Below are 19,808 nucleotides of genomic sequence, written 5' to 3' on the forward strand. Positions count from 1 at the left end.
GGTTGGAATGTTACATTTCAGACATTTTGATAAGTCTTCACATATCTCGCGCCAAAACTTTTGCACTGGTGGACAGAACCAAAGAGCGTGGATGTAATTGTCTGGTGTATTGCCTTGACAGTGTGAGCAGTTGTTGGAAGATGTAAAGCCCATCTTGAACATCCGATGACCTGTATAGTGCACTCTATGAAGTATTTTGTATTGTATTAATTGCAGACTGGGATTTTTAATTAATTTAAAAGTTTTTAAGCAAATCTGAGACCAGAAGTTTTTAAGCTAATACGCGGGGGTTTATCTTTCCAAAGGAATTTGGAAATATATGAATCCAGAGATCTGAACCAATCTTGTGATGGTTTGTTAGGGATCATCAAAAATAAGTAATTTATTTTTGGCAAGATCATCATTTTTATAGTGGCGACCCTTCCCATGAGTGATATGGGTAAAGATTTCCATCTAGTCAGATCGCCTTCTACTTTCTTTAGAAGTGGGATGTGGTTTAGTTTAGTTAAGTCTGAAAGCTTAGGAGAGATATTAATACCTAAATATTTAATATTTCCAGATTGCAGTGGGGCAGAGGAAGAATTATGGAAGGAGCAGTTAATGGGGAGAACTGTAGATTTTGGCCAGTTAATTGAATAATCTGAAACTCTTGAAAACCAGTTTATTAAAGTAATTACCTCAGAGAGGTTGGTTTGTGTGTTTTGCAGAAAAAGCAACACATCATCCGCATAGAGACTGATTTTATGTTCTATGTTCTTACATTTTATGCCCTTAATTGTTGTAGCCTGTCTAAATGCTGCTGCTAGAGGTTCGATAAAAATTGCAAAAAGTGAGGGGGAGAGTGGGCATCCCTGTCTGGTGCCCCTCAGGAGACAGAAGCTGGAGGATGTCTGGTCATTTGTTCTGATACGAGCCGTTGGGGAATTGTATAATATTCTTATCCAGTTTATGAAAGAGTTTCCAAAACCAAATTTGTGTAAAGTTGCGAATAAAAATTTCCAATTAACTCTGTCAAATGCTTTTTCTGCATCTAGAGATAATATTATGGCTTCGATGTTTTTATCGTATGAGTAGTCTATTAAATTAAGTAATCTACGAGTGTTTGTTGAGGAGTGCCGACCTTTTATGAAACCAGTTTGGTCAGGATGAATTAAGAGGGGGGTCATTTTCTCTAATCTCTTTGAGAGAGCTTTGCAGATTATTTTAAGGTCTACATTTAAAAGAGAAATTGGACGATAGCTTGAGGGAAATAAAGGGTCTTTGCCTGGTTTTAGCAGGAGACTAATGTTGGCAGAATTCATATTTGGTGGTAGTCTGCCCTTTTCCTCGATTTCCTGCAACATGCCATGGAATACTGGTGCCAAAATTGTCCAGAATTCTTTGTAGAATTCTGCAGGGAAGCCGTCTGGACCTGGAGCCTTATTATTGGGCATACTTATCAGGGCTTCCTGGAGTTCACTTGGCGTCAGTGGCGAATCCAGTTCCATTGCTTGACTGTCTAGTAATTTTGGAAGAGTTACGTTGTCAAGAAACAGATCAATTTCATTTTTAGATGGGTTTATTTGTGGTGAGTATAAAGTTTCATAGAAATCCCTAAAAATGTTGTTTATTCTTCCAGGATCATATATTGTGTTCCCCGATAAATCTTTAGCAGCACATATAGTTGTTTTTTCTTTATTTATTTTTAGCTGGTTAGCTAGAAATCGACCTGATTTGTTACTGTGTTCAAAATTCTGCAAGCGAAGTCTTTGTATAAGGAATTGTGTTTTTTTATTAATAGTTTCATTTAATTCTAGTTTTGTTTTGCATATTTTGTTCAATGTTTCCTGATCTTGGTGGGACGCGTAGGCTTCTTCTAGTGATTTGATGTTTTTTTCTAATTCCTGAATATTTTTGTTTTCTTCTTTCTTTTTGTGTGATGAGAAAGAAATTATTTTACCTCTCATCACAGCTTTCCCTGCTTCCCATAGAACAGAAGCAGATATTCCGGGAGTGTCATTAAAGTCTAAATATGAAGTCCATTCTTTTTTAAAGTATTTAATAAAGTCTTCATCTTTAAGTAGTGATATATTAAATCTCCAGTTTTTACTTGGCGTAGTATTATTCTTGTGCATTAGTGTTAAAGATACAGGAGCATGATCGCTGACAGCTATAGGATGAATCTCAGTGTCTGAAATGTCACACAGCAGTGAGCTGCTGACCAGAAAATAATCCAGACGAGAGTAAGAGTGATGAACATGCGAGAAAAAAGTATATTCCTTACTGGTGGGGTGAAGAGAGCGCCATGCATCGCAAAGACCAAAGTCGTTCATATACTGTTTGATTATATTTGTGGACTGCCAATTACGCTGAGTTCCTGTTGTGTTGAGCCTATCCATTTCTTCATTTAGTCCAAGGTTGAGGTCACCGCCAAGAATGAGTGTGCAATCAAGGTGTTCAGAGAGTGCACTAAAAAAACCGTGGAAGAATGAGGGTTCATCAACATTTGGACCATATATACTAACAATACATAGTTTTTTTTGTTCAATATTGATAGTTTAATAATTAGAAATCTACCCTCTGGATCTATAACTGTATCGAGTACTGTAAAATTAACATTTTTATGTATTAAAATTGCTACTCCCCGTTGTCTAGAATTATAACCGGCTGCAAACACGTTAGGAAACTCAGGTGTTTTAAGTTCATTTAAACCTGTGACAGGTTTGTGAGTTTCTTGTAATAAAACAACATCTGCCTGTAGTTTTTTAAGCTGGTTAAATATTTTTAACCTCTTTCCTCTGGTGCCAGCTCCATTTACATTCCATGTGACAAACCTCAGCATGCCCTTAATTGTGCGTGTATGTTTAATGATGTATGCTGGGTGTTTCGTTTAGACAGGTGGAGAGAATATGGAAACATCCCTTGTTTGTAAATAGAAAGAGAAAAAGAAGTGTGGTGAGAGACTCCATAAGTCTGACTATGTGTGTGAATATTCACTAATATGAACAAGCGTGGCTTGCTTATGTGTCCTGCAAGACTGTGCGTGCTGTGAGGCTGTTGTGAATGTGCTGCCGTTGAGCTGATGTGTTTGCGTGATCGTGTTGTGAAAATATGGAGAAATATTGGGTGTTGTTTGTAGGTGAGTGGGGGAGTAGGTGACCACAGCAGTGAAAGACAAGAGAAAGAAAGAAACCACATGAACTGTGAGCGACAACAAAAAAAAGGAAACGAAACGGAAACATTCCAATTAAAGCAATGACGGAGGGTGACGGTGTTATATCTGCTATGACATCCTACTGATATTACTAGGTTAAACACATTTTAAAGGAGAAAGTGTGAATGAATAAGAAAAGAGTGTAGCGGGTTCTTATCTGGAGTGCAGTCAGTATAACCACGGTGTGGTGCCGGGGTCGCGGTACAGCTGTCCGTCCACGTAGAGCCGGTCCACGGCGATGACAGCACGGGAGCCTTTCTGGATGAAGCTACGTCGAACTGGGAACAGGACCTTGCGTCGTTCCAGGATCTCTTTGGGGAACTGGTCGTTCACGCTGAAGTCCGTTCCTTTCAGCTCTCTGCCGCGACTCTTCACCTGTTCCTTCTGTTTGAATTGACTGAATTTGGCCACAATAGGCCGTGGTCTCCCGGTCCGCGACCGCGCGCCCCCCAAGCGATGTACTCTATCGAAGTCGATGTTCTTTACGGTGTCCTCCGGCAGCTTCAGGTGGATTTTAATGAAGTTTTTCACCGTTGCCTCTGCGTCCTCTCCGGCAGTTTCTGGAATACCAGAAAACACAAGATTATCTCTCATGCTACGGGCTTGTAGATCGATAACGGACTCTTTTATTTTTTATTTTTTTATTTTCAATGTTTAGCTGGGTCACGTTATCGGTGAGAGATTTAACCGACTCCCGTAGCGTGGCATTTTCAGCGGCAAGCGTTTCCACCTGCCGCTGGCTGAATTCCAGGGATTCTCTCAGAGATTTAAATTCCCGGTGTAAGATCTCCACCAGGGACAGCCTCGCATCGAAACTGGACAATCGCTTGTCGATTGACTCCAGGATTTCTGCGATGTCTTTGCCGGCAGGCGATGTTGTACCGGGGGAGTCTGCCTGGCGACTTCTCTTCGATGACGGCGTCTCGATTTTGGCCGGGGAAGATGCACTCTGGGCCTTATGCATTACTAAATCTTGAAAACAGCGGTCGATGTAATCTTGGAGAGCGTCTAAACTCTCCCCGTTGTCCTCCAGGGTGTTAGAGATGATAAAACAGATGTTGTTAGTTATATGACAATTGATTAGTATATTTGGTAATACTGAAGCTTGGAAAACCTTTGTTAAACTCTATGCTACCATTTGCTTTTTCTCCGCCAAAATCTCCGGCGTCTGACGTCACCTACAACATCACTTCCGTCACTTACCTCACTTCCGTCTTACTCCTAAAAGAGAAGAATCTAAAAGACTCGCGTATGCTATATGGAAGGCTGTTATATGTCGAGGGCGTCAGCAAAACACTACAATATTTAACAAACACACTCATTCTGCATCTCACATTTGTATCAGCTTAGCTTGTGTTCACTGGAAAATGTTACAGTTGCTGGAGGAAGCTGCATCGAAGAGCAAAATGGTCAAAAGGTCCTGAAACTGCAAGTTTAATATTTTAATTTGAGAAGGAAATCCTTATAACTAAAGTAAGATTAATTATTTAGTACAAGTTTAGCACAAATGTTAGATATGTAACATATAAGTAGGGATGGGTATTGTTTAGGTTTTATCTGATACCGGTGCCAAACCGGTACTTTTGAAACGGTGCCGGTGCTTAAAAAATGGAGAACACAAAATTGGTCCAAAAACCTCTCATGTTCAGCTGTTTGTTTTTTGGTTTTTTTGTAAAAAGATAACAATGTTAGCCTTTTCTGCAGCTATAGGGCATATATGGCATCACTCTTGGCTGGAAGCAGTGCTTAATCAATGGAAAACACAAACTTTGTCCAAAACCTCTCATGTTTAGCTGTTTTCCACTTTTTCTTTGGTCATTTTAGCCTTTTTGGCCAGGGTGAAGGGAGTATCTGCCATCAAACAAGAGGACAGCCGCTGGCTAGGGGCCAGGACTCTCCTCTTCGGGTTTTTGGGGGATGTTGCTAACTCCGGGCCCGATAACAGGCACCACACCCGCAGTAGATGTGCTCGGTGTGAGGTCCCGCAGCAAGCTATCAAATACGGCGCATTTCTGGGCTTTAAAAAAAAACGCTATGCGTCGCCAGGTGTTTCATTGGATTTGAGGAGTTACCTCCTTTGACAGTATCACAGTATCACCTTAAAGCACTTGTTGCTGCTGAGTTTGCATATTTTGCTGTGAAGTACAGCCAGACTTTTGACCGCTTCGCCTTGGGCATTTTTAATCTGTAGCTCTGCTCTAAAAGAACGTACGTACCTGGCCTCGCCTACTATCCTCAGAAACGTAAAATGATTGGCTAGAAGTGTGTCACAGCTCAGGAAAAAAAAGCACCGAAATAAAGCACCGAAATGTGCGCTGCTTTTCGGTCTGGTTACTACCGTTTATGTCAGAACCAGTATCCGGCACCAGTATCCGGTGCCATAATGGCACTGGATACTGGTACCCATCCCTACATATAAGTCTGTAAATGATAACATAACATTTTAGATCGCTACAACGGTTCTGAAGGATCTATAAACAGAAGACTTGTTTAAACTTAGGAGGTAGATGTGGGGAAAGTGGAAAAAGAGGGACAGTCACACTGACTGACAAACGCCTTAGTTTATTCTTCTTTGTTATTATATCTGTCTGCAGTTTTGGTGTTTGAAGAGGCCAATTTGTATGCTTCAGTCTTTCTGTGTTTAGTGTGCTGCTGATGTTAGTTTGTACTCCCAACTCTGGTTTTTGGTGTTTTATCTGATTTTTTTTAGATTATTTTCAAGTATTTCATAGTTTAGCCCCTCGCTACATTACTAACCTAACTCCATCCCGGCCAGTGTGCTCTCTTAAGTCTTTGAATTACACAGGACGGCTCTGCACAAAGTCTGAATTTAAGGCGGAAGGAGAACCAGCTGAGGCAGTGTGCTGCTCGTGGAACAACTTCTACAAGCATCTGAGCCAAGACTCAGATATTTGCTCTGTTCTTATGGCACACTTCTTTTTTTTTTTTTTTTTTTTTTTTTTTTAAAGAGTCTGAACAAAGTTTGTACTCCGTATATGCTCCATTTTAAAAAACGAACAAACAATAAAATAACCAATTAATGTTAAGGCTACAGACTGAGAAGAAATGTCATTAATGAATGTGAACGCGCACAAACGCACATCTGCTGCAGTGTCTGTTCCTGTGTCTCCACTGTCGGCATTACTATGTCGTAGTTGCTAATAAGAACCAGCGTTGGAGAAAATTAGACACTTCTACTTTCTAATTTCGTGTTCCAGTTTTTTAGTAGAAACTTTTTCCCGTCAGACATCAAAGCCCCTCAATTATCGTAACAAAAAACCTTAAACTCACTCATTTCTTTCTGAGCATCGCCTCAGTATTATCCTAATTTATACAAGTATTCAACACTAGTGACACCAGGAGATCAGAGAGAAAATTAACTTCTGTGCCATAGTGTGTGTTTGTGTGAGTGTGCGTAGGGATGAGGCAGATAAGGCCGGTGCATATGTCTGTGTGCGATCTGTGATGTTATTCGTCACCTTTATTATCGCTGCACTACATCAACAGTCGGTACAGTGCATTCAAATCTAGATCTTGACCCTTCAAAGCTTCACAAGAAGCTCTTTGGCGTAGTTAAATCATGCTGCAGTAACACGGGTTATCAAGTGTTGCACACGCTTGGCCAGTCTGGCAGCTTGAGCGCATAATAATCTGAAAGTTGTGTGCATTTTTTTGTGTGTGTGTGTGTGTGTGTGGATTCAGCTTGTTCATTTAGGTGAAAATGCCATGAAACTGTAAGACCGGCTGTGAACCCAATTAATTAAATTACAGACGGGAATCTAAAAATTACTCCGAGTTTAATTTAAGAGTAAGTAACGAGTAAATGTGAAAGGCCAGCAGGACGTGAATTTTAGATCACGCTTGCCGTACTTACCAGAATCGACTCGAGTCATTCAAACGAGGTCCGTGCTCAGTTTAGATGTGGCAGCCATAATTTAGCCATAATAACCAAACTAATCTCACTTTTTCCGTCGGCACGTCTGTCTTCGTGGAGGGCTCCTTCACTGAAGAGCTGCACATCATCTGTCTGTGATGACGCCTTCTTGGAGTCATTTTGCGATGAAGTGTTGTAATTTACAGTGATTTCTATTTTATTTATTTATTCGTATCCACTTATGCTTCACCTGCTTCTACTTAAGCTGCTGATTTCCCAGGATGACTTCTGACAGCTCTCAGGGAGCAGTTACTTCTTCCACCCAGCTGTGGATGAATAGCACAGTGATAGCTTGAGACACCCCCCTCCAAAATAGAGCAGCACTCACAGCACAGCCTGCCTTTAGTCTGCTTTACTTTCTATGGTACTGGAGCTGCTGATTGTTAAATGTAAGTACACGCAGAGGAGTACACAAAAAGTCTGATTGTGAGGTACATTTGTAGTTGAATACCTGACTAGGAGGTATTTTATTGCTCTCTAAGAGCGATGACTAAGGGATTACACGTGCCCCATGCCGGGGAACAAGACAGCTGTACCACCTAAAGTGAACTGGAAGCAGTTAAGAGGTTGAGTGCTCAGGCGTGTGTGTGTTTAATAGTTCCCCTGGTATATGTATAGGCTTTCACTTTCTTATTACAGCCGATTCTAATAATATTTGAGAATAATAAAGACTCAAACTGTCATTTAGTTTCTAAATAAAAGAGAAATAGCTCCAATTTAACACTTTAATGCCCATTTGTACTAACACACTGTCCTTATTCCTCCCCTCATTCCCATCAGGTTAAACCTGCTGTCACCTCCTGCTTATCCAAGATTGAGCTCTTACTGACAGCACGATAAGAACACATGAACATGTGTATGAAATCCAGCCCTGTGTGAGAGACACTTAGCTTATTGGGAAATCCACGAATCCTCCTTTTGGTTGCGCTGCATTCGCCCCGGGCTGCTGGGGCTGTTTCTTCTTCACTCACATTTCTTCAGTGTTTGTGTTTATTGTCCTGCCTTCCTCCCCTCACCACCGACCACTTCTGAGTCTGGTTCTGCCGAAGGTTCCTTCCTGTCAAAAGGGAGTTTTTCCTTCTCACTGTCACCAAGTGTGTGCTTACAATATAAAGCACCTTGAGGCAACTGCTGTTGTGATTTGGCGCAATATAAAATTCAATTAAGCAGAAAAACGGTATTGAATTTAATTATGAAAATGGGAAAACCATCAACAGCATGTACACTGCTCTGTTCTGGACACCCTAAAACAAAGGCTGGCACATTACTGATGAAAAATGCTGCTGTTCAACTCGACACTTACTATTGACGGTACAGAATGACGTCGTCTGCTGGGAAGCATTCAGTCCTCTTTACTTTTTGTACACCGTGTAGTGATGTAGCTGTAACTTTAAACGGACATTTTCCTCCACAAACATACACCCTGTATCCCGCAACACTCAGGCGCTCTCAGAAACGCTCCTGATTGGTCAAAATCAAAAACTGAATCCTCTCATTTACTAAAGAGACTGTTGCCCTAGCACTCCAAACTGTGGGAGGATCCATCTGCAAACGTAGTTTAGACACAGCTGTGCATATCACCTCCTGCACGTCATTATGAAATGAAAGAAGTTTCTCCATACTGTCCTGCCAAATAAAGCAAGTAAGGTGATTAAGGATCCAACTCTTACTCTGAGTTTAAAAAGTCCTCTGCAGAGATGAGAGCACTCCATCAGGCCTTTATGGTTCAACAGCTTGACAGGAGCCACTCTGGCTACATGAGCACGAGTGGATGCTCAATAATTAGTACTGCTTGCTGTTTAACAGTGTGCAATATTTATTTAAAGACTTTTATGGATTTCAGTCAGGTCATGGTGTTCTTCTCAGTTAATACTCTTGGGGGGAAAAAAGAAAACTAACTAGGATTTTTCCTGGGAATGTGTCCACAGGACATTTAAACACCACTGCCCCTGCCACTAATCAGTACCACAAATACTAGTTGGTTAAACTAACTATTCATATTTTATTAACATGCATTGCTGGTTAACTGCTGGTCCAAACATGTTATGAATCCAGTAGCTGCAGAGGAAGCCCAGACAGATGGCGGCCTCTCCTTCTCTCTGTGATTGGAAGTTGTAAACATGCAAAGTGAAAAGTAAACAGATGAGACCTGCACAAGCAAACTCTGACACTGTGTGTGTGTGTGTGTGTGTGTGTGTGTGTGTGTAATATTACACATCCTGCAAAGCATCACATAATTATCGGTCATGATTAACAGTTTCAAATAGCTCTTAATAACACTCGCAATATCTGTATGGACAATATTAATATTTTTTATGAGTCTTTGTCTGATATTTAACTGCTGGGAAATCCCTACTTTATACAGAATGACCTTGCTAGACAGCAGTTAATTAACATGAAATTACAAAGTAAGATGTACTGCGATGACACAGCTTGCACAAAACAAGGCCGAGCAGTCACTCAAATGTATGATTTAGTGCATCGAAAGGCTGACTATAAATCAGCCCTGCCTTCACACAACACCCTCTCTGTGAGGAAAAGCTGCCAGCTTGGTGACAACAGTGGAGCAGTGTTTTCAGGTGGAGCCTCTGGCCTGGAGTCTGATCTTGTAGGAAGTGACATTTGCCACAGGTGGAGCTCTCAGGCTGCCAGCTCAGCTGAGCCTCCTCACAGGCCGAGCCTCCTCACACCAGCTCTAAGTCAAAGCTACCGTGCATCACTCGCTCGAACAACAGACGAGCTGTCTGTGTTTGGTCTATGTTAGAGTGCGCGAGCTTGCCGTGATCTGCTCCTGTTCTCCTCGGTAACACGCCGGACAGAAGGTGCACGGACGTGTATGTGCTCAAGAGAAGATGGGAGTGATAAAGAGCCCGCTTGGACTGTTTGTTCTTTTACAGCGTGGCAGTCTTACGCCCTGAACACACCAGTTGCCACGGTAACAGTAATATTTCTGACACCAAGGTGGAGGATGATGTAGCGGCGCAAAAAGACATCTAATGATCGGCACAGTGTCTCTGACGCACGTGAATAAAAAGAAATGAGGAGCGATTTGGCTCTCCTCGTTTGATCTGCTTCGCTCTCGTTGCTTTTTTTCATTCCTTAAATCCCGTCTCGGCTCCGTGTCGCAGTCTGAGCCGCTCTCCTCCCTTTCTCTGCCTGCTCTCTGGCTCTGTCGCATTGAATCCTCCCCGTCTGGCTGCGTGTGTGTGTGCGCGCGTGCCTCTGTTTCTGCTCTTCAGCTCCTCTCTTGTGTTTGCTGCAGTGCTTTGATTCAAGCCGGAGCGTTTTAAAGCCACAGTGGCAAAGAGAGGTCACACTTTCACACACTTTCGCACATGCACCAACTCACACTGGAACACACATTTTAAAAACAGTGATGTGTTGCAGCGAGGAGCAGTTGTGTGTGTCTGTGTACTCTCTGTGACACCTGAGGCTAAGCGGGTTCTGTGGAGCGGTGTTAGCACTTAATGAGATGTCTCATCACATACACACATGCTGCATAAACACTCCATTTCCCACTCTCTGTCACACACTGACACACATCTTTACCCGCACCATCAGCGCAGGGTGTCACTAAGCTGTCGCATCACAAGTGCTTGAGACAGAGTGACTCAGGAGGTGATCGGAAGCGATCCCTGTCGTGGCCGGCTACTGGCCATCATTTGATGGCGTTCACCAGAAATTGAACTTGTCAGTGTGGTCAGCACGCCGCATCGATCCGCCTGCTTAATTGATGTGTGCATTGTTAAGTCGTCACTCGTGAGGGTCGCCCGTGGCTTTGTGATGCACTGCTGTGTTGTTAATGTCTAATGAAGCAACTGAAGCTGGAGCAGGAGACTTCTGGGAAGATAGTTTGGGATGCAGACTGGAACCCAGTCTGCATCCCAAGTGTTCAGTGGCTTGCACCTTGCAAACGATGATCCCATCGTTTGTGGGCAAATTGGACGTCACCATCACGCCGACTGGGACATTTCTCTGGGAACATGTAGGGTGGGATGTTTATACTGCCCCGCGTGCACCCTGGCTGACGGTTCTCAGACAGGTGTAAAATTGTCCCCACAAGCAATCTTTGAAGAGGGAGTAATGGAAACGAAATGGAGATGGCAGTGGACCACACCTGCCGGGGGAGCGCTTGATGAAATCCCTCATTTGAAAGTAGCCCACGTATGATGGTGTATCCACTGCTGCTGTTTCACCGACCGAGCTTTCATCAGCTGTATATACGTGAGCTTTTTAGCATGCATTTCATATCTCGGGCTTATTTTCACTGATTAAAATCATTCACTTTGTTATCTGAGCTGGCTCTTGGAGCGCTCAGAAACGGCAGCAACTGGGCAGCATCAGTGGCTGGATGGATCAAATCCCAGCTGTGCTGATTGACAGGAGGCTCAGTGAGTGACAGAGCCATCAATCCCATCTGTCTGAGACACTGTGTACCCCATCCTCCTTGTCTATTCTCTTTTTATTCAAGCAGAGGGATTACAGCAAAGAAAGCAGCAAAGCAAGCAGTGAAGGGATTATCGAACAGCAGCAAAGGGATTAGAAGGGAAAGTTGCACCTCAACAGAGCAGCGGACCCCCGTGGCCCATGTAAAAGACTCACGCACGGGTTAGAAAGCTGGCTCCACGGACAGCTGCTGCCACACCGTCTGCCAAAACTAGAGATATTCTTCAGAAGGTGTTTGACACGCAGAGTTGCCAAGACTTCACAGCTCTACCCTGTAAGCATTAGCTGGCTGTTTGGACGGTGAAAAGACACAAAAGGGATACATCAAAGGGACTTGAACTCTAGCGCTCGGTCGTAGTTTCAGCTGGGGATCCAAATGAGAAATTTCACGTGCGACCTCAAGACCAAACGAAATGAAATCATCTGCCTTCCTTGTGATGCTCAGACCTCATCAAAGCAGGGCTTTGACCTACAGAAGGAAAAGCTGCCCACTGTGGGCAAAACCTACCTTTTCCTGTATTTCAGTAAAATCTGAACGTCTTACAGCAGATTTAGCTGTGATGTGACGAGACGAACCATTGTTGCTTTATGGGTTCGATTGAGTGTTCCACTTAAAAATTCAGAGTTGAGGGTATTTCACTCGCACTTTAGAGAAATGCTTAATATAGTAGCGCCATTCCTGCCATTTATGAGTGGCCAAGCGAGATAATTAAAGGCATAGAAGGCAGCAGTGGTCGAGTAAAAGAAGAATAAGCCCTCAAGTTGGTGTAAACAACACAGGCTTTAACAAGAAAAGCTCTCTGAAGGTTCAGTCCTGCTAATGTATCGGCCTTTTGTGAAACCAGCAGAAACTCATTGTGGTAAGTTTAGTTATTAAGCAGCACAGGAACAACATGCTTTGGCAGTGACATGTTGCTGCAGCTGCTTTTGTCTGCTTACATTAAGCAAAGATGAAAGCATTAGTCAGTCGGCTGGCATATTTTGGGTCTGGTGGCTCTTTGGAAACATCTTGTTGGGTCAGAAATACTATTTTAAGCCCATCAAACTGTTATCTAATGTTTTATGCATTCAGATAAACAATTGGGAACAAATGATGTGTTTTTCCAACAGCCTGCTAGTAACAAAGTACCAAAGAGCTCATTTCAAATCAGTCTTTGCCGTTATGTGTAAACACAATGTTGGTTCATCCCTTTAGTTAGGTGCTTGAATAGGTCAAGTGTTTTAACATAAAAACCCCCAAGTGAAAAAGCAGGCAATGTCCAAAGACCATCTTTGAAAAACTCTGAGAACTGTTGCTCAAGACCACTTAAAAAAACAAAGAAAAAGCAAGAAAGTGTCTCCCTCGAAGCAAAATAAAGAAATGAGGGGCTCAAGACTTTTGCACAGCACTGTAGTAGTTCCCTCAGAAGCAAGGGTGACCGAGTATCCACACAACTGTTTATTGCTCACATTTATCCTGGGAAACCTTTCAATCCTGCATTTCCAGCGGCCGGGCATGTAACATGAATAATACGTCACAGCCTTGGGGTGTCTGTCCACTTTTTGAAAGGTTGGTGGTTCAATCCCTTGTTGCTGTACGGTATCCTTGGGCAAGATACTGAAGCCTGAGTTGCTCCTGATGTGTTCACTGTATGAACGGAGGAGTGAGGTTTGTAGTATAGAAAGCTGGAGCAGAGAAGTGCTGCGTACTGTAAGAGCTAGCCCATTTACCCTAATCACCAGACCGCCCTCAGATGGATCCTTTTAAAGAGGTTTGGAAAGCGCAGGCGTCTTAATGATGGCCACATTCCACTCGGGTGGGGGTCCTGCTTTTGTGCATGCTGGTTCAACACGGTTTACGGAGACACGGGCATCATCAGTCCCCTTCTGATATTTGAAAGTCTTTCCATACAAAAGGTCTACAGGACACCTGTGAGGTAGAGATCGTGGTCTCTAGCTCTCTAGGGAACATTTTGGTAGAATGGGAAGATGAAAATGTACAATTACTAAAAATACATTTTTGGAAACAATGTTCATTTCAACAGCAAACGGTGCTGAAGTTAAACGCACGATGTCCAACTGCGTTTTTAAAAATTACTTTTACTGTGCTAGGTGAGTTAGATATGATTTGACCATTTTGAGACATCCTGCTGAAATGCACATTAAAGATGGGGGATTAGGACGTGCGCTTTTTTCCATCCTGTAGGTGGTCATGAATAATGTTAAATTTATGAAAGCGACTGCTGGAGATGAATCCGAGGTATAAGTAAAGGATTTTTTTCTTTTAAAAAGAAATCTCGCCAACTTTGTCTGAATGAAATGTGTTAAAACTTTTTAGAAAAATGAGTTAAAGGAGTGGTAGCAAAAATCATCCCCTTCTATTATTATGGGGAAAATCTCTGGGAAGCTTGTTAGTAAAAGTCTTTCTACATATACACTGATTAGACAAAACATCCTCAATGTTAGAAGCAGGAAAAATAGACAACTGTAAGGATTTGAGCGAATTTGACAAGGACTAAACTGTGATGGAAAGACAGAACATCTCCAAAACTGCAGCTCCTGTGGGATGTTCCCAGTCTGCAATGGTCAGTATCTATCAAAATGGGAAGCAACAGTGGCAAACGAACGACAGGATAATGGGGATCCAATTATAGCTCAAATTGTCAAAATGGTTAATGCTGGTTCTAATGGAAAGGTGTCAGAATACACAGCATCAAAGTTTTATTCTGTATGTGTGTGCAAAGCCACAGGGCGCCCATGCTGACCCCTGTTCACCACTGAAAGCACCAACAATGGAGAACCAGGTGGTGACGTGATCTGATAAATCACATGGATGGCCAGGTGCATGTGCATCGCCTATCTGTGGAACACCTGACAGCAGGATGCACTACAGGGAAAAACAAACTGGCAGAGGCAGTTTGATGCTTTGGACAATGTTCTGCTGGGAAGCTTCGAGTCCTGCCATCGATGTGAATGTTACTTTGATACATACCATCTGCCTAAACTCCAGTGCTTTATTTAGCTAGCGAGTAGTTGATCATATACAAGGCAACAGCTCATGCCTTTGGTGTGGCCCTAACAGGGAGTAAGAGCTTTAGTCTGTTTAGCCTCATTTTTAAGAGCAAATTGAAGTTTTGCTCCGCACGTGAAAAATGAAATATTCACAGTAACACAACGTGCATTACATTTCTGTTGCCACGGGAACCCATTAATGTTATTGCAGATTACTAGGCCTTTCATAAATGTGATCATCAGCACCCCATAAATATTCAGCTGACACACAAATGATTGCTCTGACCGCAAGAAAGTCAGCAGAGACCTAATTAAGAATAAACTTGTTGTTGTTGTAAATGCGTTTAAATGTTTTATACTTACCAGTCATCAATAGCTGGCATCCTGAGCACATGAAAGCTACAGGAAGCGATTCATAAATGTGCTGGAAGTTTGAAAATGAGAGCCCCCCCCCCATCTGGGTAATACAGTAACATTTAGAAAGGTTAGTGTTGAGTTGGAGTCCTTCAGGTAAAGACTTTACCCACACTGAACTTCCCTTCAGCTGACATTGGTTAATTTTAGGCAGCTGCTGTAGGACCGTTTCAAACCGTTTACCATGTTTGTTTCATGCGACATCAGGAAACCAATCAAGGTCATAGCCGACTGTTATCATCCATCTCTGTTTTTCCACATATGCAAATTTGATTAAGTTATTATTAATCAAGGCCGTCACTCAAATCAGCTGAAAAGTGGGTCACAACATCCATCTTATCACAAAATTACCTCTGCGATTTAATCTGACGACAATTAAGCACCAAGCTATTCTTCCATCCTGGCACCATTTCCTCCCTCACCACCTTCAGTTAACCTACTTTACCGAGTGGATGCAAGCCAACCGCGCATGGCTTAGCGACGCTCCGAGTCACTAGATCCATGGAGGAGTTTGAGAATGTCAACCAGCGTCAGCTGCCAGCATCCACCCAGCAAGCATGCACAGAGTAAGTGAAGCATGATCAATAATGCCAGTTGAACTACAAACTTGAGTGATTCGGTGCGGTTAATAAGTAGATAATCAGATCTATTGAACCCCTTTAAAGACAGCAGGGTGTCAGAGGAGATGCATAACCTGCCACACACGAATCAAGTTATTTGGAAAAGTATCAAGAAAAAAAAAATCCTTCAACGCAACCACACCCGGATTGAATGCTAATAAGAGGCAGGGGTGGGCTGAGAAAACAACATGAACCTACTTATGTAAAATAACCCAAACAGCCTGCCTCCAGCACACCAACAGATCCTGTCACATTCCAGCAACAAAGGTGAGAAAACCGGAGAGTATAATTTTCTTGCATTGATCAGCAGGATTTCAGTATATGCCAAGTTTTTTTCCCCACTTGGTGAAATCTAATTACTGGTGGGACACATTGTTCTGAAAGGGCTGTGATTTGACAGCTTCATATGAATTGCACGACTCCGGCTTTCAGATAAAATACACATTTTGCTCCAGCTGAGAAGATCAGCGCGACGTTTGTAGGGAAACTTTGACCGAAGGACTCTGAGATTATTAGTTCTTAAAGACCAAAGCTGCCCTCCACTCGAGCCTTTTGTGCTTTTCTTTCGGTGCTTATGGTTTTACTAAAATTAGCCACAAAATAATCGCCTAATGATGGGAAGGTGCACTGAGAAAACTGCTCTGACCCAGGCAGGGACGTGAGACGTCTGCAGGTGTCTAGCAGGTAGCAGCAGAGCTTTTGATCCACGGAGACCCTTGATGACCCACAGGACTCAATCTTGTTAGAGGGCAACCTGTGGATGCTCGACTCAGGAGTTTGGAGACTTTGGCTCTTTGCTGTGTTCCTTAAACTGTGTGTGGAGACCATCTCCCTGCTGCTGCTGCTGTCAGGGTGGGTGCTTGGTCTGCAACATGGCGTTTCTGACGTGTCAAAGAAATGAATCAAGGACCCAGGATTTGCCGGAAGGACATCACATCGTAACAAGATCACTGATGTTACGCACCTGTCAATAGTTTCAGTGTTGTGGTATAATAACATGTATCGTGTAGAATATACAAGGCACACCAACACGATTCAGATTTAGTTAGCGCTAACTTTATTTGTAAGTACAGAGAACATATATCACTTTATTTTTATTTTTGAGATGCAATCCAGCTCAGTCTCTCAAAGGACCCAAACATACTGAGAACAGGTAAATGTAAACTACAACAGTAAACTAGAAAGAAATGTAGATTTAGAAGACAAACGAACCCTTGATAAATGTGAACATTTGGTGTAATGGAGAAAGAAATCAGCAGGCAGTATTTCTGCTAAATAAACAGCTTTGTTTCATAAAAAAAAAGACGTGATACAAGGAAAATGGAAATGTCACAGACCCTATTTTCATATTCTGACAGCTCAGCTGTAGATAGCATGAGCTCCAGAATAGGCTGACATTATATCCCCTTGTCTGAAACAAATAACATTTTCCAGCTGTGTGTACTTTTTCTCCAATTTATTCTTCTTTCCCCAAGACACTGAGCAGTAGTACATTGTCATAAGCATGTCTGTTAGAATGATTGCTGGCTAAGACAAAGAGAAGCATTGAAACTTTATTGCATGAACTGCTGTTATCATCTAACATGTGCAAATATACACAGAGGGAAGCGACAGGGGGATGGAGGGATAAATGAAAAGGTGGTTGGGTAGATGAGGCAGAGAAAGCAGGTAAGCGAGGATCGCTAACCAGAAGAGGAGGCAGGAACTTTAACATTACTGCGCAACAGCTTGTCAGAAACACTTATTCATAAAAAAAATCCCACCAATACAAGTTTGTCTCTTTGAAAAGACTCAAACATGATAAACCAGGAGATACAGCGAGGCACTGCAGTGGCCTGGGAGAGCGAGGAGACAGAGTCCCAATTAACTACGGCGTCGCTGCTCAGTATTGATGCACGGTTCGAAAGCGGATTCATTCTCATAGGTAATGGAGCAAAACTGCTGGAAATAATCCAGTGCAGTACAAAGTGATATTTTAATTTTGTCCCCCAATCAGTGTATTCTGTGAAGGAGCACAGATGATCTGGGGAAAGGAATCTGCTGTGATCTCTCTCCTGGCTCGCTGTCCCAAACACTGCATGCTTCACTGCCTTATGAGGAAACATTGACACTTTCTGCAGATGATGTGTGATTGTTCTGTCACCGGTCAGAGTAATTCAACATTCAGTCATCGCTTTTTAGGGTGAAAGGCCTGCAGGAAACACTGGGGCAAAACAGAGTCTAATTTTTGTTTATTCTCACTGGTTTTTAAATGTGCTGGACAGTCATTATAGAGCTAAAACCACAGTCCTCTGCACTAGATTAGATTTATTTGCTGTGATCCAGACAGCACTTAGGGGCTAGTTTGGATATTTTGCATCAGAGTATGGTGTGCATGTGAATACATTTAAATATCAGCTGGTGTGTTATGGGGGAGGGGCTGAATTTGCTCTCATACGCGTGCACATTGACTCATTGGTACAAACACACCCACATAGATGTATAAAGCAGAGTGCTGCTGCTGCTGGGAGTCTCCAGAGTCCCTTATTAGTCCGGCTAATTTAACATCATTTGACAGAGAATTAATCCATAAATTAATCAGCAGAGCCTCAGAAAATAACATCACATGGCTCCATTACAGCACCATGTAATCCCATTTACACCTAGCATTGAAAATCCCCATGCAGACAGACCATCCGCCATAATCTCTGGTTCTGAAGAGACCGTCAAACTGCTTCTCTGACAACTTTTCCAACATCACACAAACCAGACACTCTAAAAAGACCTCAAATGCCACGTCTGTGTCGACATACCTCTAAATATTCATACAGATACGCTTTGAATTAAGAGCCATGTTCAAACCAACGCTAATCCGATTTGCATATATCCACATTTTGAGGGTGGGTGGGGGTTAAAATCAGACATGAGTAAGAAAACACCTGCAGAGATCTTTTAAAAAAGGAAACCACTTACTTTCACTGGCCTTCGACATGAGATGTTTCTGGTGCGCCCTTGTCAACAAGCCATCTTTATTGTGCTTCTCTTCTTGCAATAAAACCCCATACAAAAATATGGTCTAAAAACCAGATGGACCAAATGTGATTTCATTCTTCAGCCCCTCAGTGTACTGTGCTGTCATTTCTAAGGAAATGTTGGGGAGGGGGGGTTGTGCCTAAATGCTACAGTGATTACACATTCCCAGAATGCACCGTGAACAAAGAAAAACAATGAAGATTGTTCCCATACGAACAACAGCGACTGTGTAATACATCCACAAGTCTATTCTTCTCTTTTGAAACCAGCAAAGTATGAAATCACCGAGCAGTCAGAGACAAAAAGTTCAATCTACTCACGTTGAATGTGTGAGGCAACAGCAATGCAAGTAGTTAAAACCCTGTTAGCGTTAGATATGTTTAGCTCACATTAAGACTAGATTAAGACTTCAGCAGTGGAATGTATCACACTTCAAATATATGATCTTACTCTAAAATATTTAATGCTATTTTCCACAAGTTGACGGATGTGCGCAAAGATGCCATTATTTGAGTTAAATACCACAACTATGGAATTACTTTAACAGGGGACTCAGTAAATTTCTTCTAATCAATACACCGTTTTGGACTGTCGTACATTTTTGCTCCCATCAGGTATCTGGATATGAATACGGCCTCACTGTGCATCCCCCAGTGCACCCAAAGGAATATGTACATATCTAGGGCCACAAACGCCCGTCTTCCTCTTCCTCCTCATTTCTCTCCCTGTTTCTCCAGCTGCCACCATTTCCGGGATCATATCGTCTGAACGCCTGCCTACTGCCACTCCCCCCCTCCGCTCTATTCTTCAATTTCCAGTATCAGGTCATCTCCCTCCAGGGAAGCATCGGGTGTGACATGAATAGCCTTAATGGTCCCAGCCATTGGGGAGTTGACCACAGTCTCCATCTTCATGGCAGAGAGGACACACAGCGGTTGACCTTTCTCCACCTGTAAGAAGTGCAAGCACAGCTCAATAAAAAAATGTCAAATGTACAGATCGATGAACAAAACTAGCTGGTTTAAATTTGGATGTTTATGTCTCATGAAACTCTGAAATTTAGATTCTACTACAGCAATGTCTGAGGTTTTTCTCTTTAGTGCGCACAAGACTCTTCTGACGATGTCTCAGGTTCAGCGTGCACTACTTCCAAGCACTTTGTTCTCCAATGTGCCCTTCTCTCGCTTTGAACACATTT

General features: G+C 42.6%; 1 protein-coding gene and 1 long non-coding RNA gene across 4 annotated transcripts in view; one reads left to right on the forward strand and one right to left on the reverse strand.

Annotated features, from left to right (window-relative positions):
* Positions 1-19,808, forward strand: part of LOC143416543 (uncharacterized) — an 81,965-nt gene that overhangs the window by 45,293 nt on the left and 16,864 nt on the right. The window lies entirely within an intron of this gene.
* The window catches only part of pcxb (pyruvate carboxylase b), a 294,409-nt gene continuing 291,233 nt past the window's right edge, over positions 16,633-19,808 (reverse strand). For all 3 annotated transcript variants that reach the window (XM_004554354.5, XM_004554356.6, XM_076881889.1), the window contains exon 27: positions 16,633-19,560. In XM_004554354.5, coding sequence (XP_004554411.1) covers positions 19,411-19,560 — 150 coding nt within the window. In that variant the 3' untranslated portion in view covers positions 16,633-19,410. The remainder of the gene's footprint in view (positions 19,561-19,808) is intronic.

Source organism: Maylandia zebra, linkage group LG3, assembly GCF_041146795.1.
Source record: "Maylandia zebra isolate NMK-2024a linkage group LG3, Mzebra_GT3a, whole genome shotgun sequence".
Taxonomy (NCBI): domain Eukaryota; kingdom Metazoa; phylum Chordata; class Actinopteri; order Cichliformes; family Cichlidae; genus Maylandia; species Maylandia zebra.